We start from the raw sequence: 23,461 nt of genomic DNA, 5'->3' as shown, positions 1-23,461 counted from the left end.
AGAGTAAAACTTTCCTGCAGGTAAATATAATAATTACTTTCTAATTGTGCATTGCCTGCCCACATAACAAATCAGTGCAGGCTTCTCATTACCATCTCTCATTGGAGATCCAGTAAAAGGATACCCAGGCACTTGAAAGTAATAATGTGTTTGAAGGGGGCATAAGTAATAAATCATCCAGATTACTTTCAGTGAACAGATGAAATGACAGAAATACCTTCAGGGTTTGTAGAAGTCAGTCAGCCTATGCATAACTATAGCATCCCTTCTGGCTGCAGTATGAACGTTTCTGTACCTGCAGCTGGAGAATTTAAACACAGCTTTTGCAAGTAGAGGAAAAAAAAGTCTCCACTGTCAAAGCCGAGGGATCCACAAGTAGGGCGCTCTGCTCTGCCTCCTCACCACTTGTCCTACAGTATGTTACAATATTTGAAATCAGCCAGGATCAGGAGTTACTGGGAAAGACAGACAGTGGGATAGACAACCTGTTCCTGTAATTGTTTCCTTAGAAAAGACAAGCTAAAAATGACTGTGCCATAATGAGAGAGTATCCTGAGTCTAGAATAAGTGTTCTTGATTGATAGGTAAGCTGGTGTTACTTAGAGCTGGAGGCTTAGTCTTGAAGAAATTAGGTTTGGAAAAGACATATAAACTGGTGCTGGAATCAAAAGCCTTTGACTTGGTTACCTCCAGCAGCAAGTGGGAGGTTTTTGAAAGGAGTGCAGCAGGCCTAGGAGCTGCGGTTTTTTTGGAAAAAGGTTTATGCATGAAGAAGTGGCTTCTACTTCCTCATGCTACCAGACATCTTGCCTTGCAGGGGTCAGGTGTAGCTGATCCGTAGTGTGCTGTTCTGTTGAGAGGCAATAGCTCCTAGTTTCAGCTGAATTTGTGTTTGCCCACTTACCCTCTAATACGAGAAAGAAAAATGCTTCCTAATCCATCCCCATGGAAAGGCTGTCAGGCCCTGCTCTCGTCTACTCTTTGTGCCAGTGAAGTGTTGCTGTATAAGGCTTGTTGTTTGGCGTTCTGTAGAAACTGGTTCTGAATGTCCAAAGCAGTGGAATTTCATCTCCTTGAAAGTATCACAATACAGGGACTACATTTTACCTTTTCAGACATCACTTTTATTTATCCCTTTAGGGTTTGCTTTATGATGCTGCCATCTAAATACATAGAGGGATATGAAGTGGGATTCCTCTCAAGTAATTTTCATCACCTGAAGGCTGGACATCAAGTTAAAGCTCATCATCCTCAATGTTACCTCTTTTGCTAATGGCAAGAGAGGAGCCTCTCTGGGGTACCGGTCAGCCTGTGGGTGGGTCAATTGCCTGCCAGAGCCTCAGATACCTTAGGCTAAGCATGTAGCTTTTACATATCTGAAGTTACTCACTGGGGAGTTTTCAGAAACCTTTTCAAGATGGCTTTGAATCCTTCTTTCCTCTTCTTATTGCTGCTTGTGAAATGGATACCCTTGCTTGAGTTAGCATCAGTAACACCAACAACATCCTCTCTTTGGCAAGATCCTATTTTAAGCTTTTCATCAGAGGCCACAGCTATTTGTGTCATTGTCAAAACTCTTCAAAAGGTCTGGTGACATTGATGGTAGGTCTCTTAGAAGCCAAAGGTTCTGCAGTAACATAAATAGGATCAGCAGCACTAAGTGCAGGTGAAAGAAAAGCCAGCTGCACATCCTTTCTGTCTCCCTTGGCAACAACATCCTGCCAACAACAACTGCTGCCAAGTAAAGGCTGGAAAGGAAGGGATGTGCATTTGCAAAGCTGGGGCTGGACAAGCTTTGTGTGAGGGGGGAGCTGTCAGACCAAGGAAGGCTCATACGCTTTTAAAATTATTTTTGGTTTGTTCCATGTGTTTTTGGACAAGGGAGTGCACAGAGCCTCTGTCCCCATGAAGAGTTTTCATATTATGAAATTCCAAATGAAGTCTCTGCAGTTTTGAGCCATATGTTTCCATCCATGACAGCACATAGGGAAGAAATCTGTGGTGAATTACTACTTACAGATGTGGCAAATCTTCCAGCAAAGGTTAAAATACGTGGCATGGTTCTCTTGTTACGCCAGCTGCTGCTTTGTGCTAAATCACTGTTTGAGCAGCAAGCTCTTAATCAGCCCTGAGTTCTAGAAACTGCTAAACAAGCTGATATTTGTAAGGACCAGGTTTGTGGAGTTTTTTTGTAATGCACTAAATATCTTTATCTAGAAAAACCTTCAGACAGGAAACAATAAGGGCAAAAAGTGAACTGCTAAGGGAGAAAAGGAGCATCATCACAAAAGCACAAAAATGCAAAGCAGAACTAAGGTTATTATTTGTACTCTATCTTCCCATGTCCTCATGGCTGTGAAAACAGCATTTGTGTAACTGTGGGTAAAATGGGCTTGTGATATATGCACCTGCCTAGCCTTCCTGATAGGGACTTTTGTCTCAAAAAATCAGCACTGGAGTCACTGTTGGAGGCCCTGTAGTGCTGCCAAATCTCAAACCTATTGTCACAACATCATTTCTTCCTGATTTCACCGCAGCATCAGAAAAGAAGTCTGGTGGCAATATGCTTATATCCAAGGCCTGAAAAAAAATGAGGATGTTCGCACCTGCTATGATAAGAGAGAAAAAGGAACTAGCTTTTCTCTCCAGAAAAATATTAGGAATTAATTTCATGAGGAGCCCATATCACAAACTGCTTAGGCTGTTGCAGCACCCCTGGATGCAACAGGGACTCTGAAGCAAAAACTGAGTAGTGGGGATTGCACTCTGACTCCTGGGAGATTCCCACAGCACTCTCAAGAAGCCCCCAACTTGTTGCTCTCTTAACATTTCCATGTGCCTTTTGATGGATTGGTAGTTGGCTGCACAGGGCACATTTTTGTGCTCTTCAGGCAGCATGTTCTTCCAGACACCCAGCTGTGCCAAAGAGACAGAGAGAAACAGAAAAAGAAAAGAAGAAATGGAAGAAAGGAGTCAGGATTATGGCTTTAGGAATCACAGATCTGTGGATTTCTTTATGGTTACATATAGAAATTGCCCATTCACCACTGAAGAGTGAAGAAATAAAATACGGAACATGCATTTTGATGCCAGGGAAGGAGAGAAGATAATCACTATTTCATTCCCTGTATTTTCCTCTGACAGGAATATTAATATCATTAGAGATAATTGAATGAAGTGGAAAGTCTGGTGGAGGTACAGAAGCAGGAGGTAGATCTGTAAAATCTATCCACACACAAAAAGCTGAACACTGCTCTGGAGGGAGGGCACTCAGCCTTGAAACAGGGACAGAACTGTCTCACAAGGGCGTGCAGCTGGGGTGCTTGTTGCTGTTTTGTTCCCAGAAAACGAGAACTGCCAGCAATTCTCTGGCATCTGAATAGACCCATGTCAGACAAACTGTATCTGGACTTGATGGGATACCAAGCTGGAATACCAAGCAGCCCTTCGATCTGCTGGCGGAGAGGGAGACTGGCTCAGTAAGTAATCTTGCCTTGCAGTTGCAAAGGTACTCCATAAAGGAGTGAGCCCTCTCGCTGCACAGCCCTGCAAGACACGCCTGCCTGGGCTGTCTCTGTCCTCATTCCTCCAAACCAGTTCCAACAATAACAGCAACTCCTGCGTGCAGCTGCCTCATTAGAGAGAAGATGTATTTTTCCTTTTTCTACTGAGGGATGAATATTCCAAATCTGTGTGATGTGAGCAGGTGAGGATGTCTGCTGACAAGTCCAAATGATATTTTCAGGTAAGTGCTTACCTAGAACAAGCAGCTACAGTCAGACTCTTTCTTTTTATTATCCTCCTCTCAGTAATTACTGTTGTCCTGGAGTCCCAGTAAGCCTTTTCACAAGCTTCAACAGCTCCAATATCTGTATATATTTAGCTGAGTAGGGGATCTGAACAATTTCTAGAGCACCTATTTCCATAATATCTGTGAGTCTCTAGCGCAGTGTGAGAATGTGGGACTTGCTCTGTGACCACACTACACTGTCCTTTTTGTATGACCCATTGTTTAACTCCCTGGAGGACCAGAAATTAATTTTAATTCAGACTCACTGTCTCGAAGTCTGTGATGTAAGTGCATCTTAAGGCAATAATAGTGTTCTGCAATAGTTTTATACTGTTAACGGACTGAGGCATCTTGCCCCATGAAAAGTGTATCTTCTGTTAATGTTGTTGCACAGGGAGTGTCAGCAAGTGCTGCTTAATTTGTGTTTGTATATGTGATTTCCAGAGCTTCTGCTGATGATGTTTATGTTACTGCAAATAGAGCTGTTACTCTGTGTTTCTCATTCCCTGCATTTCACAAAATACTTTGTGTACTGAAGTTCAGGATGATCATTCCATCTAATACTTACATGGGAAAACAGACAATAACTTGTAAGTCAGTATCTGGGAGTTCTGGCATGACAAATAGACTGGCAGGGGGAAAAAATTTTCTATGCAGAGTAACCTACTTTTTCTTCCCTCTGTTCTGCCACCAGTCATGGAGATTAAATTTGCTTAACTCTTTGTTTGTACAAATGCTGCTTTATTGTGAGTGAAAATTGTATTGCTTTGACAGACTACAAAGAAGTGACCGTAGTGGAAGTAAGAATACATACTTTCTGCACAGTTTCCATCTATTAAAGATTCATTTTGCTCCCTGTAACATTTTAGGTTTGCTGAGAGACACATGAGAAGTTAATAGTGTCGAGAAGAAAGCTTTTGTTACTACAATAACATCACTGTTGCTTTGAACAGGTTTTGCACAACCTTCTCTCACTGTTAGTGAGTCAAGACGGAAGCACGGAGAGGCTTCAGCATCCCGTACTCTGCCCATGTGCACCCAAGCCTTGGGTCTGTAGATAATGGGTCCTTTGTAGGACAGCTCCCGTTGCTTCCCTTGCCCGTGGCAGTCTGAAATAATGAGTCCAGCAGTAGGTCTCTGCACAAAAAGCTCTTCCTGACTTCCTAGAGCAAAAATGTTTGCCAAGCACTGCTCAGGCTGGCTCTGTTTGTCTTGCTGCAAGGTCCAAGGTAGCAGAGGCCAGAAGGGGTCAAACACCAGACTGAGCTCATTGTGCATGTTCATTTGCTGTAGAAAATGTAAATGTGCAGCTCAAAACTTTCCACTGTATCTCTGGCAATTAGGACTTGATCCAAAGCTCAATAAAGTCATTGGGAACCTTTCCACAGGCTTTAGATCAGGAATTACGTAAGTTTGTGTTGTTTAAAGGGGGTGCCCCAGGGACGCTGAACGCATGAGCTGACTCGACAGCCGCATGCCTGCTCTGCCATGTCATGCAAAAAATACTGTTCTAGAAGTGCCCATGAAGTGTCCCGTGCAGCACCAGGCGATGTTAACTCCTAAGTGAGACCTTTTATTGTTGTCTTGTGCCAGGACGTGGATCCTGCTGGATGCTCCTGATCTCCTGAGATAAATCAAAGAATGTTAGCTGCTGGGGCCTGAATCAATTTCTTTTTCGGTTTGGGAAGGATGCAGTTCTGCCACCTGTGTGCAAATAAAAGGGTCATGAGGAAGTTTCCAAATGGTAAAACCCTGAGGATTTCAGAGTCTAGGAAAGCAAAATATTCCTAACTCCTGACTTTTCTGAGACTTGTTAAAGACATAAACCACAGTCTTTTAAAACATTTCCGTAAAGGAACTACTTTATTTTCTTCATATACACAGCTCTACACACTGTTTCTGGATTGTTCATGGGAGTGTACCATTGGAAGAAGCAGTGCAGGGAGATCTTGTTGAGATTTGAACTATTGCACCATGTTGTCAGGAAGGAGTTTTTATGGCTAAATGAACATCAGCACCCTTCTGTGCACACTCTGCTGTCACTCTGCTGTGCTTCATCCTTGGGTTAATTCATGTTAATGTACTTAATATTGCCTTCCAGGTGCACTGTGCACTATGCAGGACCACAGTTCACACCATAGAGATGTCAGGTCAATCAGCCTTCTTATTAGGGTTGAATGGTTTTAATGTAGCCATAATATTAAACTCCAAAAACATGAATTTGACACACAACATTTAAAAGACAAAGTTTGTCCCCTTCTGACTCTGAGCTCCTGTACCTTAGAAATGGCTCCTTGTGAAAAAACTTAATTGTGTGAACTGACCTTTGAAAATATTATTTGTTATAACATGCTTGCATCAGTCTATATTAACATTATGCCAGCAGATAGTAAGGACTGTGAGTCCTTACCCCAAAGGGCTCATGCTCTAACTAAGATTAACACTAAGAGTCTTAGGCAGCCAAAAAAAGGAAGATTTTGGCAAAGAGGTGCAAGGACTGCGCTTTGAACTAACTAAGAGCATTTGCTATGTACCATGTCACGGGGGATATCAAAATTTGGCCAGGGGAACCTGACAGCAACCAGAAGGTTTACTTTCAGTGTTGGTGGGATTGGGGGTGAGCTGAGGCACAGGGGTCCAGTTGACATTGTACCCACCATGGCACTTTACTCAGTGTGGGTGCATTTGTGAAGCAGAGGCAGGAACTTTGAAGGGGTTGGTCAGATCAATTTCTGTGACAAATGCCCCCTGCACCTTAGTATTGAGAATATCATTTTCCTAGGCTTAAGCCAAAGTTGCCAATAAGGGCAGTCCAATATCAGGGACTTTAGTAAAAGTCCCAGTTTGTAAGACATTGCATATCCTCAAGTGATAGAAAAATAAGTGGAAGGTCTGGGCAATCAAGTCACTGCAAATCCAGCAGGCTTAGGTGTTGATGCAGAGCATCTGAAAATACCGATTCCAGCTTTACTTTTGCTTTCCAGTTGGCTTTTAATCAATTATAAAGCAAATAAATTCTGCTTAAAAGGGCTGGCAAAACCCACTGTGAAGTCCTTATTATGAGCTGTTTCTCCCTAAATATACATCACTGGCTATTTTTACAATTATCTACTATGCTGAATATTTTTTCAGTTGTTGGGGGCATAGATTAGTTCTGGTGGTCACTGAAGGAATTACTGTGGTCCATTCAACCGGTAAAAAACCACATCCTAAGAAGCTGTAGCTTATGGGACCACGGTGGCTCTGCAGAGGCTGTTAAAGGGAGTCTGGCAGATGAGCAAAACCTGACTGCCACAGCCTGAGACAGCCAAAGTCATGGGGGTTATTATTTATTGTCAGGTAAATTACTCCTGTTGTAATATTTCCTATAAATATTTATTCATACTTTACAAGCCACCTAAAGGTACTAGCGAAATGCATCTGGTTTCCCGTGCCTGACGTGTGGTGACCTGCTACCACAACAGACTGCCCAGAGAGACTATAAATCTTTATAGCAGCAAACCTCAGATTTATCAGTATTTCAAGAAGTAGAGGTGGATATTAGGTAGGCTTTCAGCCAAAGACCCAGGTTTCTAACTCCAGGGCACAATATGCAGAAAAGCTGACAACTTCCTTATTCCTTAAGGAGTATCCTGGAGAAAAACATTAACCCAATAGAGATGTTTTGCTGTGTGTGAGGTATGAAAAAAAGAAGTTACATAAAAAACATCCAAAAATCCTAGCAGGCATTACAATCGTTATGATCTAGTATCTCATAAGATCTGCCAATACACTTTATCTTTTGTGCTCAGAACAGCAGGCCTGAAGTTTCCTGGAACATTATCTCCACACACCAAATCCAAAATAAATCGTCATTCTTTCCTCTTTGAATTTGTTTTGTGGCAGCAACTTATCTTGGCATGAAATATTAGCCATATGGACACTAGAATATCTGCTTTGACCTTGACCTCAGAATAAGTGCTGCCAAAAATGTGAGGATAACTCCTGCCTTTCGTTTCCAAGAGTGATGCTCCATGAGTATAGCCCAATCCGTTCTCCTGGTTGCATCTCAGTGTATAGAATATGTGGGTTTTTTCTTTGACTAGGTGTTCTGCTAAGAGCATATTGTCTGTGGCTGGCTAGGAACTGGGAAGCAGTATCCCAGACGATGGTTTCTTTGGCAGAGATATTTATTCCAGAAATTAAAAACAAAGAGAGAGAGAGCTAATTTTAGCATCAGGCAATGGAAAGTGCATTACTTGTGATTGGCTCTCACTACATTATCTAGTCAGTGTTTTCATTCTCTGGATACTCTCCCAAGTAAAAGGAGGCTGCTAGGGGCAAGATAATGCAGATTTTGTTGGTTGCAGAGCTCTGCACTGTTCTGGTTCAGAAATTATGATTAGTGATGATAGTAGAATATTTAGCTGGCTAAGAGGAGCAGGTACTGCTCCTTTGGTGAGTTTTTGCTACGTGTATTACACTGTTCACAAACAGGTATGAACGATGCCCAGGACTCAGAATAAACACCTTTCATGGCACTTGCATCTGCCCCACATGCAACAGAATCCTAGGACCCAGCAGACACTTAATCAGAGATCTTTCATTTTCCCAAGTCCGTCTTCCTTTTCTGCTGTGGCCCATAACTGATATCCTCATTTATAGTGTTGAAATAAATGGTATAACAATGCTCATGGAGAAAGCTGGCAAACCAGGAAGGGTAGAGAAGAGGGCAGGAAGACACTCCACAGTCTTGGCTGGAAGTTGATCATTACCCAGCTTGGAGTCCTGCTGCTTTGATGAACTCATCTCCCTGGTTTGCTAAGACTGTGACAACATCTTTCACCTCAACACCGCTGGTTGAAATTCACACTAGTACAGTGCTAATGGTGCCATCTGATGATGCTCAGTGTACTGTGCAAAATGGATTTATTCCATGTGCTTCCTAGTGGGCAGAGATCCACATTACACTTGACAGCTTCAACATATGGAAATAGTGATGTGATTGATGTGGTCCCTGCAGGTCACGCTAACTCACAGTGTATTAGCCCTGCATCCCAGGGAGGCTTATGCTACTGCAGCTGCCCACCTCCATTTTCTGAACTAGGAATAAATGAAAGAATTGATGTTCCCAGTGGTGTGAATCTGGCACCTCGTGAAATGATGTGCACTACAGAGGGAGGCAGGAAGCAAATTTCACACAGTCCAGCCCCACAGCACATGTGAACCAAAGACTGGTATATGGGTGTTAAGGGCAGTTGTGTTAGATTGAATCACACTCCCCATAATCACAGTGTTTTTTAAAATGTCTGTGATAGCTATGTTTACTTGTTAATTTTTAACACTTGGAGGGACTAGATTTTCCAAAGTTGCTAAGTAGAGGACAGCATGTATAACCTAGGAAGCCCTCTCATCAGACATCCCTTCTTGACCTAGTTTCCAGCAAGGCCTAAACAGCTGCTCTCTCAAAAAACAGATTGCTTCATGGCAGCCAAGACTGGAGGCAGTCAAATTTAGGATTTTACAGCCAAAGGAGTGAGTGGACAAAGGTTCCCCATAATGATATGGACATTTATCTGGAGACTTCCTGTCCACAATAAAAATGACGAAGTCTTTTGTTTCTACCCCTCCAGTGTAGGATGCTTTGTAGCTTCTACAGGGAAATCACCTGCCTATGGCACTTTAAAGCTGTCATGTGAGTCCATACTACAAGCTCCTCTCTCTCTTTGCTGTAGAGATTCCCTGTAATCTTCCCGTTCCCACCTCATCACTCCCATGGCCATGGGGTCACTGCAGCTCCTGCCAATTTGCCTTTCTCTTCCTACTTTCACAGAGAAGCCAAGAAAGTTGGATGCTAACTCTTCTGTCCTTCGGCAGAACATGGAAGGTATTCCTTCCTGCCAGACATGCAAGCCATGCCATTCCCTGTCCGCTTGTCCCTCCATGGCGTCTCACCTTCTCTCTGTGTTTTTTCTTCAGGTGTTCTACTGATCTTGGCACTGACAGAAGAGCTGGTGTTTTCTGTTCAGGTACTGTCTCCCACTGTCTCCTCCTCTCAGGGCTTCCCGATGAACACTACCACTATCACAGCCATGGGAACAACACCTCACCACAAAGATCACCACACGGCAGAACCTCTTCCCACGTCTGCTCATGCCATTCCCCATCCCGTCAGCCTGGCGGAGAAAGCCCCTTTCACTGGGCAAAAGCAAGCGAGCGGCCCTCACATCGGCAAAAAGGAAGCGTATCATTTATACAATCAGAGTGCTTTGTACTCAGGACAGTCTCGCCCCAAGGGGAAAATATTCCAGGTGTTCAAAGGCAACTTCTCAGAGTCCTCAGAGCCTTACCTAAAGACGACCCTGCACTCTCCCTTTCCTACCCTGAGGAGCCCTTTCACAGACCACCCATTTCAGTCCCAGACCACAGCATCCAGTGATCCAAATGGCACGGGGCTGGCAAGAACTACACTCTCAGACCCTTCTCCCCACCACAACGCCTCCGCAACCCTTAGGGAAGCAGAGCGAGGGAACGGGGATGAGGTAGTGGTGCAGGAGGCAGATTTTACCACCACAACTGCTGGACCATCAACTGATCCTGAAGCAGTGTCGGTGCCTTTTAAACCCACCCACTACAACGTATGGGATATGCTGAGCAAAAACAACTCTTGGGTGACCTTGAATCTCAGTACAAATGTCCCTCTATTTGCTGGCCCTGGATCCGCAACAGCAGCAGCTGGTCACTCGGTTCAGACCAGCTTTGACATCAGCGTCTCCTCCCAGGCAGCGGGAAACCCCAAGGGACCTGCTCCAACGCAGCACAGCGCGGTGACTAACACGACCTTGCTAGGCAGTGCTCTCTCTGCAGCACCTGCCACGAGGTTGTCCAACTCCATTTCCACGGCTGGCTCCACCGCCACTGGGAACTTCCTGAACAGACTGGTTCCTGCCGGGACCTGGAAACCAGGGGTGCAAGGAAACATCTCCCATGTCACCGAGGGAGACAAGCCCCAGCACAGAGCAACCATCTGTCTCAGCAAAATGGACATTGCCTGGATCATTCTGGCTATCAGCGTACCTATATCCTCATGTTGTAAGTTAATTGCCACTTTATTTTGCTTTCTCTTTCCTTAAATTCAGATTTTGGCCCATGATTCAAGGACCAGCTGGAGTCCTAACAGAGGCAGGACAGCTTGAGATGGATGAGAAGCACAGGGATCACAATCACTGACCAAAGTTTGCTTAACTTCAAAATGCAGGGCTAAAATGTTACACTCAAAACATACTTGCTCTATTGCTGTTAAAAATCTTTTGGGGCCCTCCATTTGAGGGTGTAACACAAAGCTGAACAACTCTAGAAGGTGAAACAGCTTTACTCCAAGATGTATAAGATGGTGACCAAAAACTGTACAAGTCTTTAATTTAGGAATTAATATTTGCTGCCCTGGAATTGGATTTAAAAAGCTCACTGCTAACCCAGAGGATTAATAACAGCTCTAAAGACTAATACATTAGGAAACACCAGTTTTCCAATGCAGTAAAATATTTCATTGCAGGCAGTTCCTGAAGGGTCAGATTTAGAAGCCTGGTAACCAAAGTGCTGGTTTCCTCCATTTTAATTCCAACTTTGCAGCTGCTGAGGGAACAAGAAGAGTTTGAAACTCTCCTGGCCTGCAGACACCAGGAGTCAGCCACCTGCAGGACCAGGGAAGGTTGGGTTCCCAGAGATGGCTCAGGGTCTTATCCTTTGACTCAGGTACAAAAAACACATGAGAAATTATGAGAAAGCTTATGAATGGATGCCAGGGTGTCCCATGCTTAACTGGATTGTATCAGCAAGGTGGGATAACATACTCTCTGGGGTTTCACTGTTGCAGGGTGTGATTAATCTGTCTGGAGTGAAACAAAACCAAATATTTCCCAGTCTTTGCTGCCTGAGGAAACATAAAAGAGTAGTAGCCAACAATACTCAATATTAGTTCTGTGATTGTACTGAGGAAAAGGCTAGATGAGCTGCTGGAGTCAGTCTCACACGCAGATTGCTCCTGCCAAAAAGGACAGTGCTGCTCTCTTCTGCCCTCTCTGAGGCATAGGCATCTGATCCTGCCCCTCTACTTATGCCCGGGCCTGACCTGACATGTTCCTGAGGCACTTTCAGATTGATAAAGTGGCCAAAAAATATTCACTTTGCTCTTTGTTACTTTCTGTCCACCCATTGAGCTGAATCAGCTCCCCACAGGGTCAGATGAGCACGAGACCTGGAGAGGATGAGGCTGCAGGGATGCAAACCTGGTGAGGGGGCCACACTAATCTTTTCAGCAGCTGCAAATTATTGGATTGGGTCAGCATATCTGTTAGACTCACACCTCTAGGACCATCAGTTCTGCTGTTGCCAATGTGATTAAAACCACAAGCAAGAACAAACATAAACAATGGGCAATCAAAGAGAAACCAAAGCAGAAGTGTGCATACATACTTCTGTGAAAGATGGAGAGGAGAAACTGGGATATGGGAAGTCCATGGTGAGAAACAGCAATATTTGATGATTTGATGAACTATGACTTGTCTATCAACCAGTAGAAATAGAGGACCAAATAAATTCTTCCAGGCATTATGTTTTGGGCCAATATTCAGAATATTCAGAAATATTCAGAATATTCAGAAATATTCAGAAAGAAAGCTGAGCTGGATAGAAAACATCCAAATACAAAATACAACACAAGCATAGGAAGCATAACCAATGTGTAAACTGGTCTGTGCCTGCAGAGTACCTGCAGGTAATAAGTAATGACAGTTATTAACAACAACAAAAACAATAATAATAATAATTTGAAGAGTCTGCTAGCAGGATTTCTAACCCACTATTCTTTAAATAGTGGTGTTAACACTTCTTGTCATATGCACCATAATGGTATGGGTTCATGTGACTGTCTATTATGATTCTTGTATTCATAAGCTCCATTTTTTAAAGTCAAATGCTACTTTGAAAATTATCTGTACCAGCTCTAATGAGTGTTTCAATGATTCAGATATTTAAGTCCTTCCTTCAAGGCCGGATTCCTGAAGATGGTCTTCAGTGGGACTCTCGTTTTAAAAGATCTGGAGACCCTGAGATGTATTTCAGCGTTGAAATGAATGGTAGACAAGCATTCAAATGGGATTTTTTTGGGATCTGGCTGTAGTGCCTAGGAAATTGATTTCATCCAAAAATTATGCTGTTGAAACCATGCCATAAGAAGTGCTGTTGCACAGGCATAGGCTTTTCCTATAGAAGAAGACAAGTAAGATATAACATCCCAAAGCACTTTTACCCAAATGTGCGGGTATCAGTTGTGGCTGCACAAGGGAGGGACACTTTATTTTCTGACCCTCAGACACCCGTGTATCTTCAGGCACGGTGTGCAGTGTACAGTGTAAGGTGTACGGGACGGGCTCTGCGGTGTGGGGTGTGCGGTGTGGGCGTGCGAAGGGGACTGTCGCCACCTCCCGGGCATGAGCGCTGCAGCTGAGGACAGGAGGCCCCGTACTGGCATGTGCTCCTCACTTCTGATCCAGAGGGGGCTGATGCCGGGAGAGGGATGAAGAGTACGGCTTTGTGGGTTTCATTTCATCTTCAAAGGGTGAAATTTTCTGGGAAATGCTCTCACAGCTGCTGTGGGCACAGACTGAGAAAACACCATCGTGCTCCTGCCTTGGGATGCTGAAAGATGTAGGTATCTTGGATATAGAGACTCAACTCCATGGTCTTAAATATCTGAGCTGCCCTAACAGGGAACAAGCCATGGAGAAAGTCACTGAGGACTGTGGGCTGGTGGCTCTGTGCTCAGACTGGCACCTTCAAGACTGCTGGCCAGAGTCATTGAGGGAGCCAGCGAGCCCTGAGCTGCTGCTGCAACACCTGTGAGAAAGGCTAAGGTCCAGCACCAGGCAGAGAGGCAGCCTCGAGGCAGGGAACTTAGGAATGCATCCTGGAAAGACATGGAATGAGGTGAGGAGATGCAACTCAGAGCCTATGCACAGCTGCAGAGCTGTAGGAATCTAATTAACTCAGCTCACTCCTCCTGCTTAATGAGGAGTGCCCCTGAGCCGGTTCACCGACCTCCGACCTCCGGGCTGTTTTTTCCAGAGCCCTTGCAGAGCTTCACAGTGCCCAGAGCACCTCTCCTCTGCCAGAGGCTCTTGTGCCTTTCCTCATAATCCTTCCTCTGTGCGAGGAGTGGCAAAGAGGCTGGAAAAGCTTTCTTGGAGGGCTTCTGGGCACAGCTTGTGCTACCCAAAATCCTTGGAAGAGGAAACACATCATGATGCTGCAAAGACACCTCTGTCCCTCTCAGATGCGTGACACAGTAGAGCCCTACACGCTGCTTGCTGTCACACCTTTTAGTGATAGGCACCTGTTAAATGAAAATCTGAGGGCGTTTTACCTTCCATAGCAGGGGAAATGACATGCTAGAGAGTGACCACAGGAGCCCTTGGCTCCTCATCTCTGCTGGAAAAAGCACTTGGGATGCTGTACTTCTCTTCACAGAGGAAAGACCCTGCTGGGGCTCCTTGATGGCTATCCCTGCTGTGGGGATTTGCATTGAAGAGCAGGAAGGAGCAGAGGGTTTGTTCGGCATCGCTGTGCCCTGACATCTGAGTCCCACTGAGGAGTGGCAGGTCCCTCCAGCCAGCTGAGTGGCAGGTCCCTCCAGCCAGCTGAGTGGCTGTAGCACTAGCTTGAAGACCCAGGCCTCAGGAGCTCACCTGCTGAAATAAGAGATGGGATTTAGCCTCCCTGTCCTTACAGTACATATTTCTTTACAGATGCGTAGATTTCTGAGTCCCGTTGAAATCCCTTAAAGTGATAGCCAGAAAAGTAATGCTTTGAATAGGAATGCATGAGCCACATGTTCTGCATGAACCTGAGGAAATCATTTCACCTTCTGGTACCTGAGTTCCATGGCATAAATAAGGAGGGTAAAGTTGTTAATGCCATAGGAGGCCTGCAAAAATGAAGGATTCTGTATCATTGCCTCCCCAGGAAAGCAAAATCGTATATAACAGTGATGTCAGTATTTTCTGAATGTCAGAGTTCGAGTTGTTTTTGCAGTGTCCTTCAGGCAGCCTTGAACATTTTTGTGCACATGCCAATGAATTGTACATGTGTAGGTGCCTGTCACTGCAATGCAGAACAAGACACAATATGAACTCATTGTAAAACCTACCATCCCAGTCCTTGGGCTCCTAGGACTTCAGTCTCTGTAATTACAGAATGACACAATGAAACGTGGAAGAACAGAAACCTGCAAATCAGACACGCAGAAGTCAATTCATTCAGTCAGTTCTGCTGATGTGGGAAAACACGAGAGGAAGGCTGAGCCTCCAAACACAGGCATCAGCAGAACTCACAGTATATGAAGAATTGCCTTAGACCTAACCCCACTTAGCTCACATTTCATGCACTGGGACGCTTTCCAAAATTATCTCACCCACTTTCTCCATCGCAAAGCCTATGCATGTTTGCTTCCCAGTCTGAAGTGAGAAAGATCCCAAGCCCTGAGTCTAATGCCCAGGTATGAACTCAGGCTGAGCTGGAAAAGAGCCTCCTCTCCAGATGTCAGTAGCTGTAGTCAATAACCAAACCCCTTGTGATACCTGTATCAGAGCTAAGTATGTACTGCTATAAATAGTAAATGAGGGAAACGGAAAGAAATATGGGAAAAGCACTATTTTAGTCATTGAGGCAAGGGTTCTGTGAAAACTTAGTTTATGTTATGATCTGCAGGCATAGGGAGAAGTAAATGACCATCCTTCACCCTGAATATTACCTGACTTTTAAGTGCTTACAGTTTTAAGTCTATTAACACCGTGTTTAATGTGGGAGCTGTAGAGTGGGGGAAGGGGGCATGCAGCAGTGAAAGATTGGTAAAATATTGAAGTGAGTTGAAGGAAAAGACTGTCAGAAAACTGTAGGGAGTTGTTATGATCTCATTACACTGCATTAATGAAGCTAGTGTTGAATATGGTGTATAAACCTGGTGGTTTATGGTTTTTTTTAAAAAAATAAAATTGGAAGATTAGAAAAGACCCATGCAAATTATTTAAGAGCTGATAAATGCAACGTAATTCCATTTGTGTCATGATGTCAAGAAGAGGCTGAAGCCCACATGTACAGGGGACATTTCTGATAGCATAGTGAAAGCTTTTAATAAAAAAAGGAAAAGGAGATTGAACAAGTCGGGGTGGAAGGTGGAGATTTATGCAACAAGGGGAATGTAAACATGTCTCCACAATGGAAATTAAACATTGAAACAAACTTCGTGGAAATGGGATAGATATCCGGTCCCTCTGTGTCCTTTAATGAAGCTGAGTATTTTCCTAGGAGATGTGCTGTACCTGTAGCTTATGGTTAAAGTAACAGGTGAAAGTCTCCTGGTGTGCAGGTGTTATGTAGGTTCCCACCATGTTCCCACCAGCCTGTAAATCTGTGAGAATCTTATGTCTCCCATTTGTGGGCTGTATTATGTCCTGTTTCATGGGTGGGGGAACAGATAATGCAGATGTACCTTGCCTTATGGCCAGAGAGGGGCCAGAGTAAGAGCTGGAACTCATCAGCAGCTCAGCCCCTGAATATGTGAGATGACTTTTCTCCCTCCAGACTTGCAGAAGGTGAAAGAATGCGGGCTAGAAATCCCCCAAACTCCCTGAACCTCCAGTGTCTGCAAAATTGCAGAGCCCCTTGATATTTCCTAAGATGTATCATAATCTCTGTACAGAGAGCTTCAGGCTGACACAGGGACATTGCTGACATGTTCTCATGGCACTCGCTATTGACTTTAACATGGAGCAGGCAAAGGGAAAAGTCAGTTTAGCTTTTTTGACTCCCAGAAATTAACCAGAGGAGTACTTGGAAATTAGAGTTAGTCCTTTTTCTGCCCAAAGGATTGGCTATCTCTGAAACAGGTGATATATGGCAGCACTGAACTGCAGTGCTTTCTCATCCTTACAAGGATATCACATAATATACCAGGAAAGATTAGCAGGGTATTGTCACTACTGTTGGTCTCTCTTTAGCTCCGTTGTTGTCATTATTGCCATTTCTCTCTTCCAAACTATCTCCACCCTCTGTGTATTTCATCCACTTAATATGTCCTCCCTGGCAATCACTACTATCTGTCTGGAGTTTTTCTGTAATACATGTAATTCCAATCACGGGAACAAATGGATACCTAGGAGTATTGGTAAAGCTGTACCCTGTTCCAATGTTGTTCTGGAAGTGAGCAGTCCTATGTAAGCTACATTATTTTCCCTAAAATAAGCCCCAAATTTGGCATACTATTTGGTAGACGTGGCACTTAAGGACATAGTTTAGTGATGGACCTGGCAGTGTTAGGTTAATGGTTGGATTTGATGATCCTAAAGGTCTTTTCCAACTGAAGTGATTATATGATTCTATGAAAAGGGCAGTTAATATGAGATGAATAGCCACATTCCAGTCCTGCTGTCCTCCCTCTCCCTCTGAAATGAGGCCTCCTCTGCTTTGAATTGGGACAGCTTACGTAGACATCCTTCACATATTTGAGGAAGCTCAGGAACCCATTTTCCATGCTCTTCCATCCATTTGCTTGTATGTGCACTAAGGTTGGAGGCCAGGAGTGTAATTAAGGGAGGGAGTATTACCGCTGTATAACAAACATATCTGCACATGGCAAGGCCAATTCCTGCTGGGAGAAGCTGAGATCTAGCTCGACTCAGTATCACTGGCTTTCCAGCCTCTAAAACCCAAATTCAATACTTCTCTGTCAGCAGCCACAACATTTTATAAACTGTAAAACCTCAGGCTTTCAAAATATTTGCATAGAGTTGACTTAACTGGGGCTCTCATATCCCCAGACTCCTTCAGAAATGCTCTGTGCCTTAGGGATCACTTGTTGCTGGAGTACTGAAAAGCTCCAAGGGCTGTTGGCTCTCGCCAGCAGCGATGAGGACTAAACGCAGGTCCTGCTTCACTTTCTAGTCTTACCAAGCCTGCAGGCTGGACTTGGACATGGAGAGGGCAGCAGCAAAGGAGGGATAATAGATGTAGCCCTTCAGGACAGGCATTTCCCTGGGCAGGGAGAGCAGTTCTGGTGGCCCACTGGGTGCCTGCCTACAGGCACAGCAGCAGGAGTCGGGCTGTCGGCAAATGAAGCTGACCAAGACCAAAACACTGAAGTAATATGAGTCAAAGATAAGAGAAAGGTTGATTATGACCTGCTTTTCTGAAACATGCAGGAACAGTGTGGGAGATTTTTCCATCAGTTTCAGAAGAAGATTTACAGCATGAGCCCATCTTTCCCTTTGAATGAGACATAAACTGCCTGAACTGAAATCCATTAATTTTTTTTTCTTAATATCTTATTCTTTTGTTTTAAATAGAGCTCTAGCCTTGCACTTTTGTATTGCTATTTTGTGCGAGTAGATGGGATAAGAAATTATCCCATGGCACATGGGTAGCAGCAATGTTTGTCAAAACATACATAGCAGCTGTGACTTCTCTGCAGTTTTTTCTTTCCTCTGGGCTGTAATTCTAATACATAATTTTACCTGTAGCTGAGGAAATAATATATTTTTCTGCTTCATTAATATTTTCCCTCTTCTACCATGAGGGCTTTAGAAATGATGGAGTGATTTTACAGCAGGGCATTCCCTAATTCACAGGGTACAAATCAAAGTACATATGGAGCTACCTGTCTGTCTAAATCACGTACATTACAAGCACAACTGGTGAATTAATTCCACAGGTGTAAGAGAAACAGACAGAGCTTATACATTACTGCTCTGACCAAAGCCTTGTGTGCTCCTCAGCTTCTGCCTGAGCAAGGACCAGTGGGAGCAGTAAGTCTGTTACAAGGGGTTTGCCCAGCCCCCATAAAATTGCAAAGACTACCCATCTGAATTGCAACAGAGATGATTAAACCAGAAGCAATTCCAGAAAATAACACTCAACCAGCTTTGTGTTTGTCTGCCTGCTGGGCATTACGCTAGCATTTCTGGAGTCCGGGTGTGCCTGTGGCCTTGAGACCAGACAGACAGTTATATCAACAAGTTTCACTTGCTGGTCACTTTGTCTTGCCTAATTGCTCTAAGTTCAGATATTTCAAATTGCAGAAGTTTAAGTGTGCTCTGCAGATAAGAAAAAAAGCCAAGCTCAGACACCCCCGGTGTCCAGGCAAATGTGGTGAACAGGCTATGCTTGTCTGTTTATCCCACATCCTGATACAGATGATGGAGACAGGCAGGAAAACTCCAGCTCTGGAATTAATGCTGTCCTGGAAGCAAAAGCTACATGAGACAGATGCTGGAGGGGATCTTCACACTACCAGACCACTGTCTCATCCTGCCCAGGAGCCTTTCTGTTTGTTCCTCTTACTGGTTGCTGATGTGTTGGAGCATGGTCAGAAAGCACCCTAAATCCAAGTTATGAATGGCAGGCAACAGAGGCAGGGATCGGTGGCATTTCAGGACAGAAGCTTTTGGTATTGAAGACATGCAGCTACGAGCACTTGTGGATTTGCTCTTCAAGCTAGGACAGGTGTCTCTCAGTGCCCACTTGCTAATGTGCTCATAACTGCAGCCTCTGAACACACCAGTAGAAGAAAAGATCTGCCCAGAGATGTCCTTGCAGTCCCTGAGGAATGCCCTCTCTCCTAAAGGGTCTGTAAATCCCTGCTTAGGTATTAAAATGCCATCAGGTACACCACCAAAGCTTTTCATTTATCAGGCAGCCACATCTTCAATATTATAAACTCACATCAAAAAGAAAGTACAAACTGCATATTCTGCCAAGCCCAAAGCCTCATCTGCTTGGCCTGAATTCACATAATTGTGTGGGGTTTGTTAGGAGAGATCTGACTGAGAGTGAAGCGTATGAATGGAGGTCACCAGCCCTTTTCTTAAGTAACACAAATCCGTGGTACTGATGAGTCCTTATTGAAAGAAAATAACCACATTTTTTACATGTTCCTATTGACAGCAGTTCTGCTGACAGTGTGCTGCATGAGGAGGAAGAAAAAGACATCTAACCCAGAAAACAACCTGAGCTATTGGAATAATGCCATTACTATGGACTACTTCAACAGGCATGCTGTTGAGTTACCGAGAGAGATCCAGTCACTGGAGACTTCAGAGGTACCTTGCTTGCAGAACTGGTGTCTAAAACCTGTAATTGAAGCCATGCCGGGAGGAGGGGAGAGGAAGTCATATTAATAAAGCCTTGAAATCCCTGTGCATATTTGGGGAACAGCTTTTTGAGAAGGACTCACTCCTACACATGTATAAGATGGGACAAATATGTCAGCAAAATTGGATTACCATCCTATTCCCAGCCACTGCGGATATGTTCCATATCGCTGTGTAGTGATGAGTGTTAACCACCTCTAGGTGAATTTGTTCCTAGGTTTCTCTTCCTTGTGAGCCCATGGCCAATGTCTAGCCATACCATGACTGCTTAAGGAAGGCCGTTTGGGCTGTGTGGTGACTGACAGTCAATCTATTGTGCATGTCCCACATGGCATCAGAGAAAGGGGGCTGGTGGGAGTTAATAACACAAATTTAATGTATTTATATCTCAGGAGCTGCCTATAACTTCTCAAATACCAGCTCAGGGAGTGAGTGTTCCCAGTATATAAGCAATCAGAGCATCAGTATGTGGGAGTGTGTAATGGTGGTATATGCTCATTAGCCTTTACCAAAGGGATCTGACTGGTTCAGTGGGATTATTCACATATGGACAGATAATGCAGCTGATAGAAATGTATTCCCTGGCCTTAGGGATAGAGAAGGATAATTCAGTTTAGTTCAAAGGTATTTAAAACAGTGGAGAGTTCTGGTTAATGCTAGAGTGATTTTCAGATCATCTAGCTGACTAACCCGTCTGATGAAATTTAAAAAAAAAAAAAAGTTTAGAAAGGAACCTCTGAGATGTGATTAGACAAACGCTCACAGTCACTTCATTAACCCTCATTTGTTGGCAATCATGTTGCTTAGGCTAAGGCAGGACCTGGTCTGTACTTAACCAGAAGCAAATGACAGGCCTATTCACATACAGGATGGTCTCCAATAGCTGTCATCTGAGTTATTTAAACCTGATCAGAACACGACTGAACTGGGGCATGCTTGGGTGGCTTGGAACTGTATATGTGGCTTTCTGAGCTTAAAAAGAAGCTGAAAAAGCATCTTTGAGGAGTCAAGCCTAGCTGAGAGGCAGGAAACTTTCAATGAGTCACAAAAGTGAAAATCCAAGAAATGTGAAAGCTCAAGGTCTGCTAAGGGACTGGAAGTTTGGTGCATCTGACTTCTGGGTCCCCAGAGTGAGGCAGAGTCAGCCTGACTATCAGAGGAGCTCTTCACTAACAGCTCCTCCTGCCTGAAGAAGGGTAAAACCAGCTCACCAAACTTAGGTCTTCAGAGTCAGAGCCCACAAAATTCAAGTGCCTTTGAGAGATGGGGGGGATTGCCCTGTGTGCTAGTGGAGGGCAAGGGGTGTGAAGTACTCAATCTGCTTCTCTTTTTCCGCCAGGATCACCTCTCTGAGCCACGCTCCCCTGCCAACGGTGACTACCGCGACAGCGGGATGGTCCTCGTGAACCCTTTCTGTCAAGAAACTCTATTTGTGGGACATGAACAAGTCTCTGAAATATGACCCCACAGCTTCCCGCATATTGCAATTTCATCTCTACTGTCTCCAAATTATAAATAAATATATATATTATAAATATAACCTTTGTGTAACCCTGAATTACAAGAAATGTTTTCAGCTTTTCTTTTCTTCCTCAGAATTGTCAGACCCTTTTTTATAAGTGTGGTAAAACTTTACAGAACAAACTGTGGCTTTATAAAATAAAGGTATTTCTAAGCAAAACACCTGTCCAATGGACTGTTTGCTTCACTGTCATTTACAAACTGCTGCTAAATATACTTGGTCTGGAAAAATACTGTGTAAGGCTGCTTTTGGTGCAGGCAGCATGTGTTGGGTACAGCATCCTGCATCCTACATGACATTGCTGAGCCTGAACATAAGCATTCCTGCTCAGTGAGTGTCCCTTCTCCTACTGTAAAAGGACTTCAATCACTCATTTTCTTTATGCTGCCAAGTTAGAATACAAACCAGACAGGGCTGGTGCAGTTGCCAGAAGCAGTCCATATGGCTTGTGTGCCAGTCTTCTATCCTTTGCATGACTCCAGTACTCCCCGAGCACTGACTTCAATGAGCCCTTCATTGTTCCCTTTCCAGCTTGAGCTCCAAAACACTTTTACAAGAGCAAGGACAAGAATGACCCTTTTTTCCTGCATAAATATTTTAGCCACACTACATGTTGGATTCATAGTTGCTCCACTTCAGCCCAAAAAGTCTGGAATTATTTCCTGCAGATCAAGCAGCCTCAAAAGAAGGTATATAGAGTGTTCCCTTCAAAGGAACAGAAAATTCCTTCAAATTTATCAGAAATCTTGAAATCTTGTGACTAGGGACTCCCACCAATTGAATTCTATGGCTTTGACCACATTTCCACTTCCCCACTGTTTTATTTACCTTGTCTGCTCAGACTGCTTGTGCCACTGAATCGAGTTTCCTCGTACCTTCTTCTCTCTGAGACATTCCTTCCCCCCTTAAGAAGGAAAGACACGGTGTTTCAGAGCAAAATGGCATTTCTGTCCTACCCAGTTAAGTGCTAGATTGCAGGCTCTAGTAGTGTTGGAGGAATAGTAAAGGTGAATGAAGCTTAAATGATGGATTAAAAATAGGTTATTACAAGGTGAGGCTAATATGGAACATGGAATGACCTTGCCCAAATCGATGCTCTCTCTTTGAGTAACCCAGAACTGTTACCATGGGACCAATTTTCAGTTTTGCCTCTCAAATTGCTTTTTGATATCATTCAGCAAGTGAAATGATCTCCATCCTTTGAAGTCTCATCCTCCTTCTCTCCACCTCTGGCCATGCGTGCTGGTAGATTATTTTCTACCTTAACTCCTTACTTCATCAGGATCAGGCTGTGAGGCAACTGGGAGTTTACCCCCTGCTGCTCAGGTTTATGGCTTGGTTGCATGAAAGGGAAGTTTGAGCAGGACAGGGTTAGTGTAGCATCATTAACCATATGCCGTGTTCCAGGTGAGCCACAGCTGATACCAGAAAAGGGAATTCTAGCAGTGGTACATCTGGTCCAGCTGTTCCCACCTGCAGAGAGTGTCTCAGTGGCTGCTGTTAGTCAGAGCAACATGACAACTTTACTAAATGATGGCTGGAATCAGACCAAGACATGGGTCAGGGGGCCATAGAGGCATACTTGTCCCCCCCTTTCTCCCTGTTCCACATGTGCACTTCAGTTGTGCTGAAGCACAGACCTGAGTGTGGACTATAGGCTTCCTAATATCAGAAAACTGTAGTGTTATAGGGGCTCTCCTGGATATTCGATTTTCTGTTCAGCATCAGACAGTAACGTAGGGCTTCCCTATGAGGTGACTGGGGCAGGCAGGAAGACATGGCTGTGTACAGACATGGATAGGCACTTTGGGAATATATCTTTTCACCGTGGGATAAACACTATGCAATATGATATCTGTGATCCTCATGATCAATTAGTAAATGGCCTCCTGGAACTCACTAGCTGATAGGACAGCAGAAGCTTCCTGACTGTCTTTTCAAGAGCAAAAACAATCCCACAAGGATCTT

At 44.1% G+C, this 23,461-nt stretch overlaps 1 protein-coding gene across 3 annotated transcripts in view; it reads left to right on the top strand.

The window, feature by feature from the left end:
• Nucleotides 1-21,652, top strand: part of TMEM108 (transmembrane protein 108) — a 161,198-nt gene extending 139,546 nt beyond the window's left edge. For 2 of the 3 annotated variants that reach the window (XM_051789116.1, XM_051789117.1), the window contains exons 4-6: nucleotides 9,749-10,861; nucleotides 19,766-19,920; nucleotides 21,311-21,652. In XM_051789116.1, the coding sequence (XP_051645076.1) occupies nucleotides 9,749-10,861; nucleotides 19,766-19,920; nucleotides 21,311-21,433 (1,391 nt within the window). In that variant the 3' untranslated portion in view covers nucleotides 21,434-21,652. Of the gene's footprint in view, nucleotides 1-3,285; nucleotides 3,746-9,748; nucleotides 10,862-19,765; nucleotides 19,921-21,310 lie in introns of those variants that run through there. The other variant, XM_051789118.1, reaches the window with a different exon arrangement.
• The last annotated feature ends 1,809 nt before the right edge of the window (nucleotides 21,653-23,461 follow it).

Source organism: Manacus candei, unplaced genomic scaffold (genome assembly GCF_025592945.1).
Source record: "Manacus candei isolate 608988 ecotype Guabito, Panama unplaced genomic scaffold, ASM2559294v1 h1tg000026l, whole genome shotgun sequence".
NCBI classification, from domain to species: domain Eukaryota; kingdom Metazoa; phylum Chordata; class Aves; order Passeriformes; family Pipridae; genus Manacus; species Manacus candei.
This window is presented reverse-complemented; position numbering and strand designations above follow the sequence as displayed.